The sequence below is a fragment of the Channa argus genome, chromosome 15 (genome assembly GCF_033026475.1).
Source record: "Channa argus isolate prfri chromosome 15, Channa argus male v1.0, whole genome shotgun sequence".
NCBI lineage: Eukaryota > Metazoa > Chordata > Actinopteri > Anabantiformes > Channidae > Channa > Channa argus.
Window position 1 is genome coordinate 7,081,048 of NC_090211.1, and position 19,342 is coordinate 7,100,389.

General features: G+C 39.6%; 1 protein-coding gene across 1 annotated transcript; it reads right to left on the minus strand.

Moving 5' to 3' along the window:
* Positions 1-1,318: 1,318 nt before the first annotated feature.
* On the minus strand, positions 1,319-18,705 carry map3k3 (mitogen-activated protein kinase kinase kinase 3). Its single transcript, XM_067478025.1, has 17 exons — positions 17,369-18,705; positions 14,637-14,716; positions 13,124-13,245; positions 11,743-11,783; positions 11,241-11,340; positions 10,327-10,440; positions 9,988-10,105; positions 9,506-9,639; positions 9,026-9,099; positions 8,807-8,874; positions 8,206-8,301; positions 7,936-8,097; positions 7,301-7,449; positions 6,017-6,148; positions 5,224-5,353; positions 4,854-5,031; positions 1,319-4,273 (listed from the first exon to the last, which is right to left on the minus strand). The coding sequence occupies exons 2-17, from the start codon at positions 14,638-14,640 to the stop codon at positions 4,045-4,047; spliced, it is 1,851 nt and encodes a 616-aa protein (XP_067334126.1). The 5' UTR covers positions 14,641-14,716; positions 17,369-18,705; the 3' UTR covers positions 1,319-4,044.
* Positions 18,706-19,342: the final 637 nt, after the last annotated feature.

A 19,342-nucleotide genomic window follows, 5' to 3' on the forward strand; every position in this document is an offset into this window, starting at 1 on the left:
CCACACAAATACAGCACATAATGAGTAGAGCAATTAACTCAGGTTGTAAACCTTTGTCAAAACCACACGTTTGAATCTCACACATAAAAAAATATTCTGTAAATTGTAATGACCATATTCCAGAAAACAAAGGGTTTCATCAAACAAGAGACTATAGCCTGACTAAGCTAAACATCGCTGGTCGGTTCGAAAGAATTCGGCTCTTCCCTTACACAGATATCTGAAGGTAAACTGTCTGCACTTATGTAACACCTTTCTAACTTATTGGTACTGGAAGCACTACACACTGCTTGTCATTCACCTATTTGCATACATAATCACAAACCAACGGGGACTGGCCTGCAGTCACCAGGAGCAACTAGTCTGGGGTTCAGTGTCTTGCTCAAGCACACTTCCAAAGGTGAAAGCGTGGTCGGGAACATAACCATCAATCCAGGCAATGCTTGACGACTGCTCTACCTCCTGAATCACAGTCGCCCTGAGAAAAGGAGGATAAAGAGCAACAGGGACAGAAAAGATAACCTCAACACTACACAGATACCAGCTCCCTGTGTTCTTCTTCAATCTTAAAGATATTACACATTAGAATCACCCACCTCTGGCATGTTGAATATATTTTCATCATGTTCATTTACTTATGTTTCCTGTAAAAAATGTAAGTAATGTTTTCTTCTGTAACAAGGATCAGACCTGACCTCTTGTTTAAAAAGAAGAATGAGGGCAAACTGGGATGAACCAATTCTTCTCATGTTCAAATCTGTGGACACTAATCAGGGTTATTGCTGTTTTTGATAGTTTATCATGTGGTGTATTTTGTTTTATTAAAAGTTGGTTATTTTGATGATTGTTTTTTGATGTGATCTGAAAGGGAAACTGCAGAGGAAAAGTAGCTTTAAGCTAACTCTGATTCACTGCATCAAATGGCAACATTTATATTTAATGGTGGACACTGTGTCGTTTATGTACAATGTAATAAATAAAATAAAGGCAATTAACACCCAACTATCAAAAGCAGTGTATGACACAAAGTCCAGGAAAAGGCCTTTAGTTAAACACAATGTGTCTTGCACAAAATCTGTCCTTCCTGTGTCTGTCTCCTGTTTTTTCCTCATGAGAAGAGTGAAAGAGCAAAGGAGAAGAAGAAAAAAATGAGAGAGAGGGAGAAAGAGAGGAAAAATAAATGCATTAATCAACAAGCTTCTTACTGCTAACAATGAGCCCAGTCTCCTGTGTCCTTTCATTTACTGGACTCACTGAGCCTGTATGAGCTATTGTCCTAACTAATCTCCTACGCAAATCAGTATACATCAAATTGACAGAATTTTTATAAACAATTTATTTGCTTTGGAAAGAGGAAATGACACTATATACTTTTTTCTTTTCTTGCTGTAAAATAGATTTGATACATCAGACTTTGCACTGCAAGTCCTGTCATGATACATAGTCATACATTTACAAGTAAGGTACATTTCTAACAACTAGTTTGTATTCATTTGCTTATCCCAGGGTCCTTTTTCTCAGAACCACATTAATTTCACACTGAACATATTTTAGCTGCCTTTAGCGTGTAGCAGCCCTGTAGAAATGTTCTCAATTTAGCGTTGAGGCAACAGCAGCAAGCCCTTTGCCCAGAAATTCATTCATTACTGGACTTGTTGTCTGAACGCTGGGATAAACAAAGTCGTCACTTGGGTTGAACGGCGAACTCTGACATCCTCTGATCTCTGGCACTTATCCTTTGGCTCAAAACAAAGCACAAGCACCCACACACAATTACATACTAATAACCATTTTAATAACACTGAGATTACACAAAAACTATCTTAGCAGTGTCTTTTGTGAGTTTGTGAGCATTTAAAGGTTTTACCCATGAGAACTCAGATGCTTCAAAGCATTTGAGTAAAAAAAAACAAAAAACGGTAATACTGTCATTTAATTGTATAGCAAAGGATGTGAGCATTTTGAGACCCGTGGTGCCAGAGTTCGTTTTCCACCCATTTTATATTTATAAACCCCAATTCTGTACTGCCTGCAAAACCAGCTGCTTCTTTTAATGGTTTACTTTTCACGTCACTGTAAGTATCATTTAATTTGACACAGTCTAAATATAAAAAATATATTTATACATATATATTTATATATATTTGCTTATAAAATCTAATTGAAATGGGCATGGGGACATAAATAAAACTGAAATCATATTCACATTGGAAGTAAAAAAACAAATCAATTTGGTAAAGACAAAAATAGCATCACAACATTCTTTTTACATAAAAGTGCATCTGATTTGAAATTGATCCTTAAACTAAGGGTGCTCAGTCAGGGATGTTTTGGCCAGACACACATGGACAATGTCATCTTAGGCAAATACAACAGAACTCAATTTCAAATAAAGCTTTACATTTGTATAACTAACAAATATTGTCTGATTTCCTCTCACATGCAGCGGATACCAGGTCCATACGATAATTCATTGGCACTTTGTAGCCCGAGAACATCTGTGATACTGAGGAAATACAAGATGCCAAGCAGAAGTAGAAGTCACATTGAGGCGATAGGTAGAACAAGGCTGGGATGGGGTATTTTAAAAAGTCTTTCTTCAGCATTACATGATAATTTACTTTAATGTTAAATTGATATTCTTAAGAAATCTCCTGTAAAATATTGATTCTCTTAATTTCCCCAAATGCATTCAGGTGGCCCCAGACTCTCCTTTTACGCTTACAGGTAAGTGGACAGCAGTACTGATAGCGTGAAGGATTAAGATTTATATCTCTGAAGCTCTATAGCTTCAGTTGTTGTCTTTCATTTATTACAATTACTTTCAAGTCACAGAGCAAAAAAAATTTATCTGAAAACTAAATACAGTGAAATCCATATGGTCATGCAACAAATCCCATCACTGTTACGAAAGAGTCCCAAAGGGATAAAAAAAAATAAAAAATAAAATTAGGTTCCTGATCCAAACAGGCACAAAATGAGCAAAACTAACAGGCTGAATATTTTTTCATTCAGTTTGTTAAATGAGTCTTTGATGATTCTGGAAACCCCTTCACAGCCTTTTCTCTCCTTCAGAGTCACATGAATAAACTGTATTTCTCACAGAAAATGCTTGCAGAGACTTGATTGTAGTGGTAATACACAAGAGGCAAAAACTGAGCTACAGTTCATGTGCTACTGCAGTTATTGATATTTTGCATTTATCTTGTCATGAATTTCTGATTACTGAGCCATGCAAAATTATGTATTCCATCTTCGGAGGGGCTGAAACCAAAATATGCATTAGCTTATTTACTATTTAATTTTTGATTAGCTGAACTATATGTTATTTATCTCCAGTGTAGCTACTCTACACATATGTCTATGTGACACTGCTTCATCTGTGTTTCATTCAATTTACACAAATGTATGCAAAGTGCATCACAAATAGCTTAAATATCTTTTAGCAGAGGTCTTGCTCTAGGGTTGGTGTTTCCTTTGTTACAAAGCAGGAATAGGAATAAGCAGTATTGCCAAGAGAAAAACCAAACTAATTAACACTGTAGTGCACCAATGGCAGACAACATCCTCAGGGCTAAAGAGAGCTTTAATCCGGCTTTAATTTAACTAATGCAGCTCAACTAAATATCTAAAAGTCAAACACTTAAGCGCTTCCTGTCATGTGTCATAACTGCCCACTAAGTGAATGTAAACACAGGAGTGGATATTTAATGAAGATATAGCTGGTGCGTGAGCTATGACTTGATACTGCAACTGTAACAGGAACAGATGCTTAGTCTGTGTTTTGTTTCCCCCTGGTGGTGACTCATAAGACAATGTACTGGCATTGGTTTAAAGGCATCAAATGCAGTTTTCAAACTGTCTGTTCTTCGAACTTGTGTCGGCATCGACTCTTTAAAGCATCAGAATTGTGTTAGAAGATCAGTGGGCACAACGGTGATGTCCATGCCACTTGCCACAAGCCATGTTTGGTTTTCTGTTGCTGCAGATATTGCTGAGGCCACTCTGCTACTCTGTGCTTTAAGTTCAGAAACAATGCAGGTTTCAGCACAGAATCTGGGAGAAGGGATGTCTGAGCAGCTCCTCAGCACTTGGCCTGTGTTTGGCCTCCACAAAGATGCAGTGAATAAAGTCCCGTGCCTGGTCAGAGGTGTTTACAGGCAGCAGTGGGTTGGTGGGCTGGGTGGCGATCTTGAATATGGCTGCCATGGCCTCGTATTCAGCCCATGGAGGCTTTTCTGTCAGCATTTCCACCACTGTACAACCAAGGCTCCTGTAAAAAGCACATGATTGGTTTTGAATATGTTTATTCTCCACTTGAGTTAACATAACAAGCTGAAACAGATGCCACATAGAATGTCTCAGCTACACTAAAAACAACACTAAAGCTTTGAGGGACTGTTTTGGATGGAAACTTTTACACTTGCTGTCTGCAGAGGGCCTACTCCACCTGTTTGGGAGGTTGAGACCCTCCTGGGAGCATTACCCCCCTCCAGCCCAGGCTGTCATCCTGGAACATACCAAACTCTGTTACGACCTGTCTGACTGGCATTCAGCCAATCACATCAATGGCTGGTTACCGCTCAGTCAGATTGCACAAGGGAATGTTTGCTGCTCTGTGTGTGGGAGTGTGGTAGGAAGAGGGTTACACACAGCAGCTCCTCACTATTTAAGTTGTTTTCCCTTAAGAACACTACTCCTGCCACTTTATGAGTAACAGGCAGTATTTTGCCATCTCTCACACTCGCCTCAAACCCCCTCAACCCACGGTGATCTGGGATCCAACTCACGATAATCTCTTTGAGTGAAGGCATTTCGAATGCATCAGTACTTATGCATTAGCTACGTCTTACCAGACATCAGCCTTTCTGCCGTAGCCCTCTCCGCTGATCACCTCCGGGCTCATCCAGTAAGGGGTGCCGGTTACAGAACGGATGCCGGTGCCAGACATGCAGATGGTTTGAAGCCTTTTGCTGGCACCAAAATCTCCCAACTTTACGTTGCCTGCTGAATCCCGTAGAATGTTGGCACCTAAGAGCCAGAGTTGATGGGAAACATGTAAATATTTTATCTCACCAACTGTCCTCCACACACAAAAAGATCCAAACATCATATATAACATATATATATATATATACAACATATATATTAAAACACGTTATAAACATTTATAAACTGTCTAAACAGTAAAATGCTCGGGCCTCTGTAGTCAAACATGAATACCTTTGATGTCCCTGTGTACGATCATGTTGCTGTGCAGATAGGACATGCCTTCCAGAATCTGTCTTGTGTACTTCCGGGTCACATTTTCTGTTAGGGCCCCATAAGCCTTCAGCTGGTCTTTGACAGAGCCCTAATATAAAGAAAGGCACACGCATTGTATTATACTGATTTAGGACACCAGTGTAACCAAAAGACTAAGGCTGAGCTAAGGATCCATGGAGTAACCTGGCACATGCACCTTGAATCTGGCACCTGAAAGATCTCTGTCATTTTTTAAGGCCTTTAAAGCCTGACCAATGTAATCCCCTTTTTTCCTTTAGCACATTTGGGTCTGCATTTTTATCACATCCGATGATTTGACCAAAAATGGACAGCAAAATAATGGGGTCTGTGATAGCCAGGCAAGCTGGAAGAAGCGAAAACAATGCTGGAAAGTTCTATTGTTAGTTATTCAGTGATTAAACTTGAAAACAAAGGAATTGTTTAAGTTCTTTTTGTGCTTTAGTTTGTACATTTCATATTCTACCCCCATGTTTCTAGTTTTTCGAAGAAGAGAGAAGAAGCTGGCTGCATAACTACCTTAATATTAATTTAAAACACAGTAAGTATTTGCTGTCCTTTGATTCCTCTCCTGCTGTGTCATAGCCTGAGTTTAAAATAAAATAGTTTTTCAAAATAACATCAGATACAACATGACTGAACACATTGGCTGAGGTTTCTAAAATTATTTCTAGCTTTTAACTTAAGAAAACACCCAGTTTGGAGCTGTGATGTAAAACCTGCAAGGACTCACCCCTGGCATGTACTCCATGAAAATAGTGAGAGTCTTCTCATTGTGGTCCCTCAGACAACCGTAGTACTGAACAATACGCTCATGATGCAGATTTTTTAGCAACTGGATTTCACACTCCAAAGCGCTGACCTCCTATACCAAAACAATTAGAAAAAGGGAAGTTATACACTTCAAACAACATTTTACCAATATTAATAAAAATGAAATAAAAGCAGTGAGTCATTGTTGATCTGGAAACAACATTTCCATTTTGTTGGATATGGCCATTCCCCACATGCTCTGTTTTATCTGTTACCACTGATGACAAACTAACATAACCATAAACACAGGGATGACTAACAGTAATTTATGACTCCATGTGGAATCTGCCAAAACTGAAAAATAAAGCAGAGCAGTAAATCAAAGCCAACAGCACAGTTCCTCAAAAGAAGTTCCTGTGTTTACTTCAGAAAACAAGGCCACAACAGATAGGCGGGGGCAGAGGGAAATTTGTGACACACAATGTAATTCCTAAGTCCCAAAACAGAAGCTGGTTCAATAGAAACAGCTTATTCACATCTGTTACAAGCTGGGGGGTGGGGGTATGAGGAGGTGGTAGAGGGCCAAGGCAACGCTGACCGGTCGCCTTCCACCACCACCAAAACATTCAGCTGCTTTTAGACACAGGAAGTGACAGTGCATGTTTTTTCTGTGGCAGACAGGAAAAGAAATTAAAATGGAGAAGGGGGGGGGGAAGGAAACCTCTTTGATACGCTTCACTTCTTGAGTTACTGAATTTATTTCCTGTGTATTGAATATTTTCTCTTTCAATGTGGCTAAATCCCAACTAAAACCTACTTAAACAGTTCTTTTTTACGGTGGTTAGTCTGTCATGACAACTACCTGCATTGCAGCATAATGAACTAAACGGATTAATGTGCATAACATATGAGTTCATTCTTGATTTAAACAGTCATGTAGACTTGTAATTGGTTATTGGTTTAATATGTTCCAGTTATAAGACATTAAGACATTAGCTGTACTGTAAAAATAGCAAGGAAATGATGTACTTTGTGCTCCAGAAGTACTGTAGCAAAATGTATACATTCAATGTCAACAGTGCAGCAAGAAGAACAATTTAAAAGCAAAAGCAAGATTCAGAACAGTACTGGAGAACAAATGGAGCAAATCACAAAGGGCCCAATGCTCAATTGTGCTTGGGTGCATTACAGAGTGAACATGTGTAGAGAAACTGAACTTGCTGTGTGTGAAAACATGGCTGTAACCTAACTATTCATATCTCACCTTGCTGGTCTCAGGACTGTCAGGATCAAACTGGACTTGTTTGGCAGCCAGCTCCCTCCCAGTATCTACATCATAACATAGGTAAACCCGTCCAAATGCTCCCTGGCCCAGAAGCTTCCCACGCCGCCACGTCAATGGAGCACTGGGTGCTGAAAAAGAAACAAACACACGCTCTTAGCTGTTTGTTTATATACTACAATTCAACATGCCACAGGAAAGAGACAGTAACATTAAGAAAAAATTCAAATTCATATGAATTTATACTTTCTAAACACACTTCCTTATGAGACAGTTTCCCCCCAGCCTGCAGGCTTTGTGGTAAGCTAGGCTAAACAACTGTGCAAATTGCCCCAAATTTAATTTGTTATCGATCCTTTTATCTGATTCTCGGGTAAGAATGCAAGCTGTAATTCACAAAATGTTGGAGTGTTCCATTGACCTGAACTGATGTGTATTTAACGATCCACATTTAGTCATTTTTTAAAACAAAGCATTTCTTACTTTTATTATTGTACTGCCCTGCATTATAGTTGCAAAGTGTTACTAATTGTTTATTTAGATCTTTTATCTTGCTAAGAGTAAACAGTGATGAAAAACTGATTATATGATTAGACTTCGGCTGGATCAAATCTCACATTTATGGGCAACAGAGCGGTCCTGGGGACGCAGTCTGCCCTGGGCATCGACTAGCTGCCAGCTGCCCAGACTGTCTTCGCTGCCATTGAGTGACCGACGTGAGGGCACCAGTGTGAACAGGTTTCCCTGGGGGCGACGAATCCGTGGAAATGTTCGACGACCTGACAGAGACCCAACAAATGGCTGGCCAAGGTTAATTTCACATAATGAATGAATGACACAGACAAAGGGGAGAAAAACTAAAGAGAGGGATAAACTAATTTTCCTACCTTCACTGTGGTCTTTGTGATGTAAGGAGACGTGATACCTACGAGGAAAGGTGCCTCCCTTTCCCACTACCCTGTCATACACATGATTTTCCCTGTCTGAAAGCAAAAATTCAAAGGTCAAACGTCAGCAGGATTAAAAATTACCCCAACCGACCACTGTTTAGCTATTGTACAGTGTGTCATACATCATTCACTTGCTACTTTATCACCTGTCGTGTAGCTCATATTTAAAAGAGAGGCACAGTGTGTATAAACTTAAAAATACATTTCACAGAGGCTTTCAGCTGGTTCACAGTATTTAAATTAATTCTGAAGTCACTAACAAGCAAACACTGACTTTAAAGAGCAGATTTATTTATCAAATTAGCAAATCTTTAACCTCAGTTTTCATATGCTTCGAGGCCTGGGCTAACAAAGTTTTTTTTTGTTAGCAGTCGATAATGCAGTGCTTTGTTTTCTCTTAACATAAACCACTGTGAAATCTAAAAGTGCTTTTTACTAATCTTTATCCTCTAAGATGTGAATGTGTTCCATTCACATGTCTATGTGAAAGTTAGAGCTTGGTGCTAATAGAAAGATATTTTATCTAAGCTTCTCTCACCTGAGCACTCCTGGCGATTATCAGGGTAACTTTTGGCTCTGTGCATTCGAGACTTCCTCAAAGAAGGGCTGTAAGAGGAAAACCAAGAAGGCAGAGAGAGTGGTTGAGAGGCTTCCTAAAATATAACTCAGGCTGTATTCAAGTGTTTACTAACTACTTAGTAGTGAGCTCCTGTAGACGGGCAGTTTTAGGTATTAATGTTGTTTGTTCGTAGCTCACCTGTCTGAGTTGCTGTCCAGAGACTGACAGCTTCCAGAGACCGAGTTCTCTGCACTGCTCCAAGGATCCAACACCTATATAGTGGCACAATGGAAAATGAAGGCTGTGTATGCACTTGTGCTTAGTTTAGAGCAAAATTTTAAAAATGAATAAAAACTTTGGAACTTTTTTTCATTAAAACACACTTGCTTCCAATGTGCATATAGGAGAATAGTTCTGGAGACTCAATAAATACCTTACCTACAAATACATTTCTTTTTAACATTCATCATTCCTGCCCAAAATGTGCACAAAATTGCTTAAATATCAGTTAAAGCACTTTCAGTGCCTTTTAAATTGTTAGTGAATAATGCAACTTCAGAAATCAGATTTATAGCTATTGAAGGTGAGTTGTTAATCTGAACAAACTAGTTTGAGATCATAAACATGGAGACTACATGAAGGTGAATTTTCCCCTTTATTTGTGCAGCTATGACTCACACACTGATCACTGGTCTCAGGGATGAACTCTCCCTCGCTGTTTATGCTGGTATAAGAACCTTGGCGGGCAATCCTCTGCTGTCGTTCAGGCACATACCCAGGAGGTGGTGAGCTACGCCCTGTGTTCTGAGAACCTGGGATAACACAGCAGTTATGAGCAAAACATTGTCAGCCATATACTGAACAGTACATGAAAATAATCCTTTGATACCCCTTGATTTACCAGGGTGTACAGGTAACATAACTGCATCCAAGTATTAGCTGAGATTACATTCATACAACTCAAACTCACATCCAGTCTTTGACTTTTGTGATACGAGAACAGCGACAGAGGAAGAGAGAGGGTGGCAGAAAGGGAAATTAACAAATTGATGAGGCTTCTGAAAGTATATGTCTCCATTTCCTCTTTTGAATAGATGTGTGAACCATGTTAGTACAGTAAGATTAGAGAAGAACTTTGAATGCACTTTAAAGATATGTACCAGTTGATAGATGGCGCCCTCTGGGCTCAGCGGATTGGTACACCGTGCTGACGTCTCCAGTGGACTGGGAGGACTTGATCCTCACCTGTTTACTGGACTGGTGGGAGGGTGAGGAGGCCTACATTAAATAACAGCGAGGGAGGACAGGAGGTTTAAACGAGACCAAAACAAACAATCAAACAATGGCCTCATGTCAGGAGGTAGAATGAGGAACCTTGATTTTTCACAACATGACTTTGTGGTGAAGAAATGGCAGTGGTGCAATGCTACACTGTAAGTACACACCCAGTGTGTGTGTGTGTGTGTGTGTGTGTGTGCTTGAGAATGAGTGTGTCTCACATTGCTGTGCTCCTGAGTGATCAGCAGGATCTTGATGCTCTTCATGTTGGAGCTTCGATCTAACAGGTCGATTGCCTTGTCCAAGTCATCCTGAACTCTGAGAGGGATGGACAACTGCCAGGAACCAAGTTATAAAAATCACATAAGAACAAACATAACACAATTAACAATTGTTTCTGTTTTTAAGTTGGAAATGTCAGAAATGTGATAATTCTACACTCTGTTTATTATTGAAGTTATGGTGGGTAGTCGATTCGTACTGGAGTGCATTATAAGAAGAGGTGGTCCTGACATTTTTGGCCCCCTCATTTATTGTAAATAGGGTGGCCAAAACTTTAGAACCATCTCTTCTGTACCTAATAAAGTGAATGTAAATGCAAATCGTACCATAACAATTAAGACTAATGAAGGCATGTTTACAGATATGTCATGCCTGTAGCTGAAAAAAATTAGCCCATTCTCAATCTAAACAAACATCGTCCTGAAGAAAAGGAAGCAGACAAAGGGGCTCCAAGTATTTCGACATGAATATTCCCTTAAATGAGGAAGTTTTCTGCTTTATTTGTAGTGGAAACTAAACATCTTAGAAACCTTTAGATTCTTAGTTGGATTAAACAGAACATCCGTACATGCTATCTTTGAACACTGTAAAAAGATATGAAATTACAGAAATGATGCTATGCACGGCAAGTGAAAAAATTAATTTACTGATTTTTTTATTAGACATCTCTAAGACTTAACAATTAACTGAAAAATGAAAGGCAGGTTAATTAATTATTTTTACCTTTTTACAATCACTCAGTCCATTATTTTCAGTCTGAGCATGTCTAGACTCATTGATCAGACATTGAACAGAAAGAGCTGAAGGTAAGAGCCAGAATAAGGAAGTAAAAACACAAGAGACACCATCTTACCTCATTGTTCATATAATGAAGGTCTAGCTGCTGCCCAAAGACAGTCTTGACTTTCTGCTGTATTTCCTCAAACTGCACAGGTCGTCCAAACATCAGGATCCTACAAAAAAAAAGATATCATACAGACAGATGGATTATAAGCCATTTGTATAGAAACTGCTATAGAAACTGCTTTTGAGCTGGATGCACACATGCAAGTAAAACACATACAAGTTGCTGTTTTTAGCGAGTGCAGATTCCTCTAAGTACACCTTACATATTTGTGGTTTGTGCTAGCGGCCACAGACTAACCACAGTCCTTTCCTCTTCTATTCTCCAGCTCACATACCAGTCTGAATTAAGTGCTGGAGGGTCTGTTTGACGCTGAGATGTGTTCTTTCTCATGAACTGGTACGTGTGAGTGAGTGTGTTTATATCTCTTCATCTATTGCATATAGATACTCTGTGTAGATGAGTTAATATAAAATACCTTCCCACACAACACGTATATAAATAAACTCACCTCCTCTCTCCTGAAAACTCAAACTTTATCCTGACATCATCCTGAGGGAAAGCAGAGAAGGCAGGTTAGGGAGCAGACACAGGATTTCTAACATTTCTGATGTTATACAATTTAAACAACTTGATGTTTGAGAGCTGCAGTACTTCAAGACTAAGTTGTGCATGTCATGTCTTCATTTGTAGATCTTACACAAAGTTTGTTCACTAGAAAAACATGTCACTTTATGTCTTTCGCTGCTTTAACATTTATGTAAACCCACTTCAACTCATAATAAGCACAACTGTTGAGTTATTAAACTAAGGAAATGATAGACACTGTCTTTCCCAGAGGGACAGCCTTTGGTTTTAAGAAAATACTACACAGAACATGATCTGTATGCTTTGCTTTGGCTTTTCTCTGCAGCTGCACCTCAATCATACTGGTAAAAGGGGAGGGTAGGTGGGCTACTGGCCAATTTTCCACAAACTCTGAATATATTTTTAGAAAATGACTTGAAAATAAATGGATTTAATACATTTCAGATGAAGGAGCTTCATAGTGGGTGGCTATCGTGGGATTTCATGTGACATTATGCAAAATTAGCTAAGTGTGTGGGCCAAGGGGAAATACCACTGGCAAAGGGAATATGAATGGGTGATACCAAAATACATAGCGCTTTTTTACAGCAGCAGTCCATATTTAAAAAATGTGGAGTTGACACACCTATGGTACTGAGGCTAAAGTAATACTTTTTCAGCATATAGGAGGGACAGCTGTGGCTCAGTGGCCACATTTCAAGGTGTCCTTGATAATAACAGATAATCTCCACACTGGGGATAAATAAATTACAAAGTCATCCTGACCTCTTAATTGAATCTAATGCATGGATTATATACATTAAATAGTATATATTGGACACAGCTAAAAAAAATATCACATCAAATCACATCCTGCATGTTTAGTTTTAGCTTTGCAAATTTTTTAAAATTGATTCTGTTTTCATGTTTTAATCTCCCCTTAAGTATTTAGTACTCAAAGCAATTTTATCAAGATTTTTGTTTTACTTTTTAGTAGATGATCCTACATTGTTATGGGGCACAACAAAACACTTGGCTGTTCATGTCTGGTTTAAAGTTGGGTTTTAGGGTCCTGGTAAATGGTCTGGTAAATATAGTGCTTATATCACACCCCCCCCATTCACACACTCAAGGCAACACACAAAACAACAATGATGGCAGCTGCTATGCAAGCTGAGCCACTGGGAACATCTTACCCAAGTGGTAACCATCATTGCTACATTGCTTTAAAAGAACACTACAAAATCTACTTTAGATAATCTGTGCACATACAGCCTTTTGAAATAGACCTCAAATCAGTCTGGGATGACGCAGCTATACTGCACCTGTCTGTTGGTCTGAACTGTTGTCTTGGGTTTGCCGCTGTCATATGACAACACAGGCTGGCGCCGCGTCATCTGAAGGGCGACCAGGTCCTTCATTATTGAGTGCAGAGCCTGCCTCTCATCTGGTGCAGATAACAGGTTAGGAAAAATACACAATTAGAGAGCAGATTGGAAAATTGATGGTGTCTGTGTATAGTAAAAGACAGAAAGATATCGTATCCCTAAGCACTGTGGGACCAAATAGCCAGACAGAGCAAGGGCCATACTTGATCTCTGAATGTAAATCCATCAGGACCTTTAATAAGGAAAATCCCACTACCCGCTATGCACTCAAGGGCTTCTCTTACCAAGACAATGTTTGATAATAAATGACCCTGAAACAAATTGACTCTGCTGTTGCAGTTGTGGTGGGACCACATTTTCCCCTAAAAGTGCCTGAGAGCACAAACAGACAAAACACACATAAGAAACAATGTGATGCCAATGGCCATAATTCACTTCACCACAAAACTACAAAATCTGAAAATAAAGAAATCTGGCAACAATGGCTACAGAAACTATTCAGCAATAGACCCACAATCACCTGTGTATCTAATGCAGAAAACTATTTTCCTGAAAGGTTAATTTTGATAGTTTTTCCTAAAATATGTTACCCTATCCTATTTCCAATAATCTCCATGTTAGTGTTGTATGTAGCATATCATGTTTTAATCAAATTTGTTTCCATTCAACATTATAAGAGCATGTTGGCCACTATTATTGATACATATAAAGTAACAGCCGTCCATGTCCATACTCAGCATGATGCAACACTACACTACACAGTTTTGCAGTTTCAGTGTGTGGGTCTAATGTATTTCCATTTTCATCATGTTTGAAGAAAGACCAGAAAACACCTTTAAAAGAAGCTAACCTGAATTGTTGACTGGCTCTACACTTCCAGCTTAGTGACTCTGTGTAACACTGTAGCTACAGAAATTTGACACATAACTCTAACCTGGTTTCAGAACTAAAACTAAATTCATCCAAAATTTCCATAATCCTACTGCTCCTACCAGCTGCTTTCAGGTCATGGTCAAGTCCACTATATATTTTCCTATGTGCATTAATTTTATAGAAAAGGTGTTCGGAAAGAATTGGTCATTTTTAAGTACAGACATATTGAGACTATGTTGTGACATGGTGTCAGAGCCAGAGACGGAGTGTTTTTGATATGCCTATTCCCACGTTTGATCTCAGGGCAAGCTCTGCTTTGACTGGACTAACTTACTAAGAGAAAATATTCTTCTTGTGTAGTTTGGACAGACATCATAAAACCCTGGGGCAGCAAAGAGAACCAGACCCCCATCTACACAATGCAGAAAAGCAATCCTTCACCCGACAGTGTATAGAGCAGCAGCTCGCACAGGCTTTGGCCTCAGGGATGGTGTTTGGTGTGAATGCATAGGTCTGTTTTTATCTCATGCTGTGAGGAAACCATGCACTGGATGTCTGTCTAACATCAGAGACTTACTCATTTTGGTGATGTTTGCGTACGTGATCTGTGAACCAGTCTTCAGAAACTTGCCTCTGCTGTGCCAACCCACCTACAGCCTGTAGAGATAAAACAAAAATCAATTAGCTACAAGAAAAATGCTTGTAATAATTGGGTTCAGCACTGGTTTTATCTCGATGGAGAAAATTTTTAACTTTTTATCTCATGACTCAGGAGATGACGTTTGAAAATGGTAATCATTAGCCAAGTTCACAACACCGTAGCCCCCTCTTAAAATCAATTCTTTGCAGGAATGTAAAAAATGTAGCCCAAACTAGTAGAACACAGGCCTAAAGACTGAGGCCCTGAGTGAATGGGAAAGTGTGCAGTGCATGTGAGGATGTGTGTATGTGTTTTTTTGCAGATGAGAAAAAATTACAATTGGAAACGGCTGAAACTCAAGCTGCACTGGCAGAGATCAGTCTGGCATAGTTCACATGGGAAGAATGATTTTTACGGGGAGTTTCCTGCCATTTTAAATATCTACCAGGCTTAAACATCTCTGATTGCACGAGCTGCAGAAACTTAACTCGGCTGTGTTATAACTCCATTGTGGATGTGAATGTGGCAATGTGAATTCTCTTTGTCCTGTTCAAGGTGTCAACAGTATTTAAAACTGATACATTTGCTTCAGGGGAGAGGGTTTCTCCCACATTTGCACAAATAAAGTGTGGAATTTAAACTGAGTCAACAAAGAAAAACATAAAAGAACTCCTGTGTTCGTGTGACTTTGAGGTCCTTAAACACAATCTATGTTTTCATTAACTCTGCAGATGATGGATGATACTGATTGGTAAAGCATATATGATTGAATGACTTAGTAAATCAGAGACCTTGTGCACTGATTTGACCTTTTGTCTCCCAAGTATCTTAAACATTACCAGTGCTCTCTTTTTTAAACACTTAAAACTGGTTTCCTGAATGAATGTTATTTGTCATCTATGGCTGACACCTGCTTAATATGATCAGCACTGGCACCAGTTCTGTTGAACAAGACAGATGGATTGCTTATCTCAACCTTAACTAGCTTTGTTATGGCACAGCATGTGTTTTAAGCCTGCTAGGATGAAAAGGACATGTTTAGTTTCACAAGTCATGGAGAAACCTTTTAATATGTACTGTATATGCCAGGTTTAGTAAAGCAAATTATGTTACTACAAACAAGATTAACTTGTTAGTCATATCACAGGTCAGTAATTCTCAATGACTAAGGGACACGTAAAAGGCTGAGAAGAAAACAGCATGGAGGAAACTACATCTGTTTATGAAATGGGCAGCACTGGCACCTGAGGCAACGCATGGTTTCTGTGGATTTCTGGGTAATAATCACCCACAGGAACTCCAGGCATGTCCATCTGCGGTCAGCCGAGCATTGCCACGTTCAGCTGCCACTCTCATGTTCCCTGCCAACAGAGTAGATGCCAAAGACTATTGTCCTTCAACCCCTTTGAACTTGATGCTCATGACATTTTGTCCCCTACTAAATAACACAGAGTTTATGAGGTTTGTAACTCCCCCAATGGCTGCATGGATATACAGTAACTTCAATATATTCGCAGCCATTATCTTCTCTCTTCCTACACAGTGTTCTTCATTAAGTACAGTTCTGGATCTGTGAAAGAAAACTCAAATTGTGCATCTCAAGGGGTTGATGTAGTCAACAACACCACAATTAGCCTCTGTCTCAAATCCCCAGGCTACCATCTTCTCTCCTGCATCTCCTGATTTTAATTACCTCCCAAGTGGAATGCAGGGAATTCAATGGAGAAGAAGGCTGTGCTCTACCAGTCCAGTCAGCTGTGCCTGCTGTATTTTCCTTGTATCACATTTCCAGGACTAGCAGGATTTACATGGATTTTTCTCCCCCCCCCTCCCTTCTCTGTCTGTTTCGAGAGGTGTTTAGTCTGAGGCTGTTTTTCCCAGCCACAGTCCTCACTCTGTCTCTGGCCAGTGATGCATCTGGACTCGAGGCTTCACAGCAAAATCCCCTGGCCTGACGTCTCTCCTTGTTTCAGGTGCACATGTGCTTTTGATTCAGAGCACGCCACCACATTTAAATATTGCTATCTCAGCAAAGAGCAAGAGCTTGCCTTGGCTAAAGTTTCAAATGTCTCTTGTAGACACACACTGGTGCTTTCAAATATACCTTTGAAAAGATTATCTTAGAAAGTGCATAGATAATAGGTGTTGTGAAAATGTGGCTTTTCTGTGTTCTAGTGATGCAGCATGGCTTCAAATTGTTCCACTTTATTCATAACAGGCAGCCTAACTGCTTTGAAAACATATAGGAATAGATGTGAAGGAACTAAGTTCAAGACTAAAAGAAACAACTTGTGGGCAGATATTAACTTGAGCAACCCTGCTTCCTCATTTAGAACTCAACCATCACAAAAAGTGATTAAGAAAATCATTATTTTCTGGTGCTATTCGAACTTTGTTACATAGAAATATTTATTAACCTATGTTTTCTGTAACAAGTGTTGAGTTGTTATTGCTAAATCCCACATGTGAGTGTGCCTCCAAAATCTGTAATCGCATTGTTACAAAATTATTTTATAAGTTTACGGAACCCATGCACTAAATACGTGCACTCATTTTTTTTTCCCCTTCAAGCAAAATGCTGGCTTTTCTTATATCGTATGAATGCAGCATAATTCACCCCTGGCATCCTTGTCATCCCTGTCACGTGCATAGCTCACGACAACACTCACCTGCCGCCTCACTTCTTTCGGGACAACAGTTGCTCACGTCCATCGGTGTCCTCAGTCACACGACACACCGGAGCGTGTGCATCTGTGAGTGGGCGTCATGGCGGGGCTGACCCCCCAGGTAACCGGGACTTGTCTTCTTCAATGGAAAGTTAAGCAAACAGATGCTTTCCAGGTGGTAAAAAACAAACAAACAAGCAAGCAGGGTCACATCAGACAGATGTGAGTTTTACACAGAAAATGTTTCGATGGAAAAGTCTACATCAGACAGCTCCAGCTGTCGCCCAAAGACAAACTTCTGCGCCGCTGCAGCCTCTGATCTTTGGAAAAGTCAAATTTCCAGAACATTTTTTTATGAAGTCACGCTACATGTCAGCGATTTCAGGGGTGCAGGACAACGACTTGTAGCCCATAACCGTGTTAAGTGCGAACAAAAGATACTAAACAAGGTGTAACAACAACTGCATGGCCTGGATGAAAGCCATGTGTAAGTAACAGCTCGCCAAAGAAAACGACCGTACAATTTCCGTGATTTTGATGGCCTCTCTTCCTGCTAACTTTGCAGATTTTCCCCCTCTGTGTTGCCAGCTTTGAGTCCGCAGAAGTCTGGTGTATAACACATTTTTACAGTTTTATAACGCATTGCATACAACTGCAAAGCATTGTAACTTGACAATTAATCTAAATACAAGCATGTAAAAACACACAAAAGCCTGACTTGTAACAGAAGTAAAGAGGAATTTGGTTCAGGTGGCGATGCAAGTTTAGACTCGTAGTAAAAACAGACTAAAATGACACTAGCAAAAAGAAAACAAAGAGACAACCGCTGCATATGTTTGTCATACACAGACTCATTTGTTGCGAAGTCAAGTTGGATAATCCCCACCGATGTTTAGACTTCACTGTCTTGTCCTGCGGTTCCTGGAGTGCTCGTGAGAGGAGACGCAAACTGAATGCAAGGAGACAAAACCCAGTCTTTTTCAGCGAAATGGGCACAAAGTTTTATGTACGATGTCTGTGTCCAACCATAGTCTACAACTTTCCCCAACCCAAACAAAGCAAGACACAGTCTTCAATCGAATACGTCAAACTTCCTGACAGAAAAATATCGCCACCACCGGAACCAGTTTTTATTCTCCCAAACACGTCATGAAAACTGCACGCCAGTGTTTTGTCCACGTTTTCTAACACCGATCACTATCTGCCGTCCGTCCGTATGTAACAACATGGATTTTTTTTCCCAGGAGAATTTCTGATCACTAAACTATGTAAATTAGCGCCGTACACCCGCGGGAACGCGCTCGGTCGAAGTCTTTCTTCTCGAGCGCGCATCATATTAGTATTGGAGAGGCGGACCAGCTGTGACGTAGACAAGAGTTGTGCGGCATTCACAATGATCGGAAAATCGGAATTTCAACCTTTTTGCATCTTTTGCATCATGTCGAGGAATTACATCCAACAAGTATTTATCTCAATTACCGGAGTACGATTTTTAGAATGCACCTTTCTTTTACTAAAATTATCTCTTTCTCGCACCTAGTCACTTTTAATATTTAGATTGCACACATTTATGACCACTTCATACGCTATTATTCATTATTATCAATTATATCTAAATTAATTAAGACAAGCTGCATACATTAGGTATAAGCTAATATAACATTACATTGGGCCATCAACATTGAGCACTTTCACATTTGATACTTTAACACATTACAAAGACATTTCTAGTCTACTTTTGGGAAATTTGTAAATTAGTAATGCACCAATGCAGTGCTATTTCTTACTCCAAGTTTACTTCTTCCACTCCATTGTGATTGAGTCAGGTGCAAAGGTTTAACATAAAATATGATGAAGTAAATGGTTCCTTATATAACGCTTTTTATCCAAAGCACTTTACAATGTTGATTCCCATTCACCCATTCACACACACACACTCACACACTGATGGCAGTGGCTGCCATGCAAGGTTCTCAC

Bases quoted from the DNA above. Each gene is read 5' to 3' on its own strand.
- map3k3 (XM_067478025.1), bottom strand. The intron at 11,341-11,742 runs GTGAGTTTATTT...TTTTTTTTGTAG, and splicing joins GAGTTTTCAGGAGAGAGGAG to GATCCTGATGTTTGGACGAC. The intron at 5,032-5,223 runs GTATTCATGTTT...TCTGGCTCTTAG, and splicing joins CGTACACAGGGACATCAAAG to GTGCCAACATTCTACGGGAT.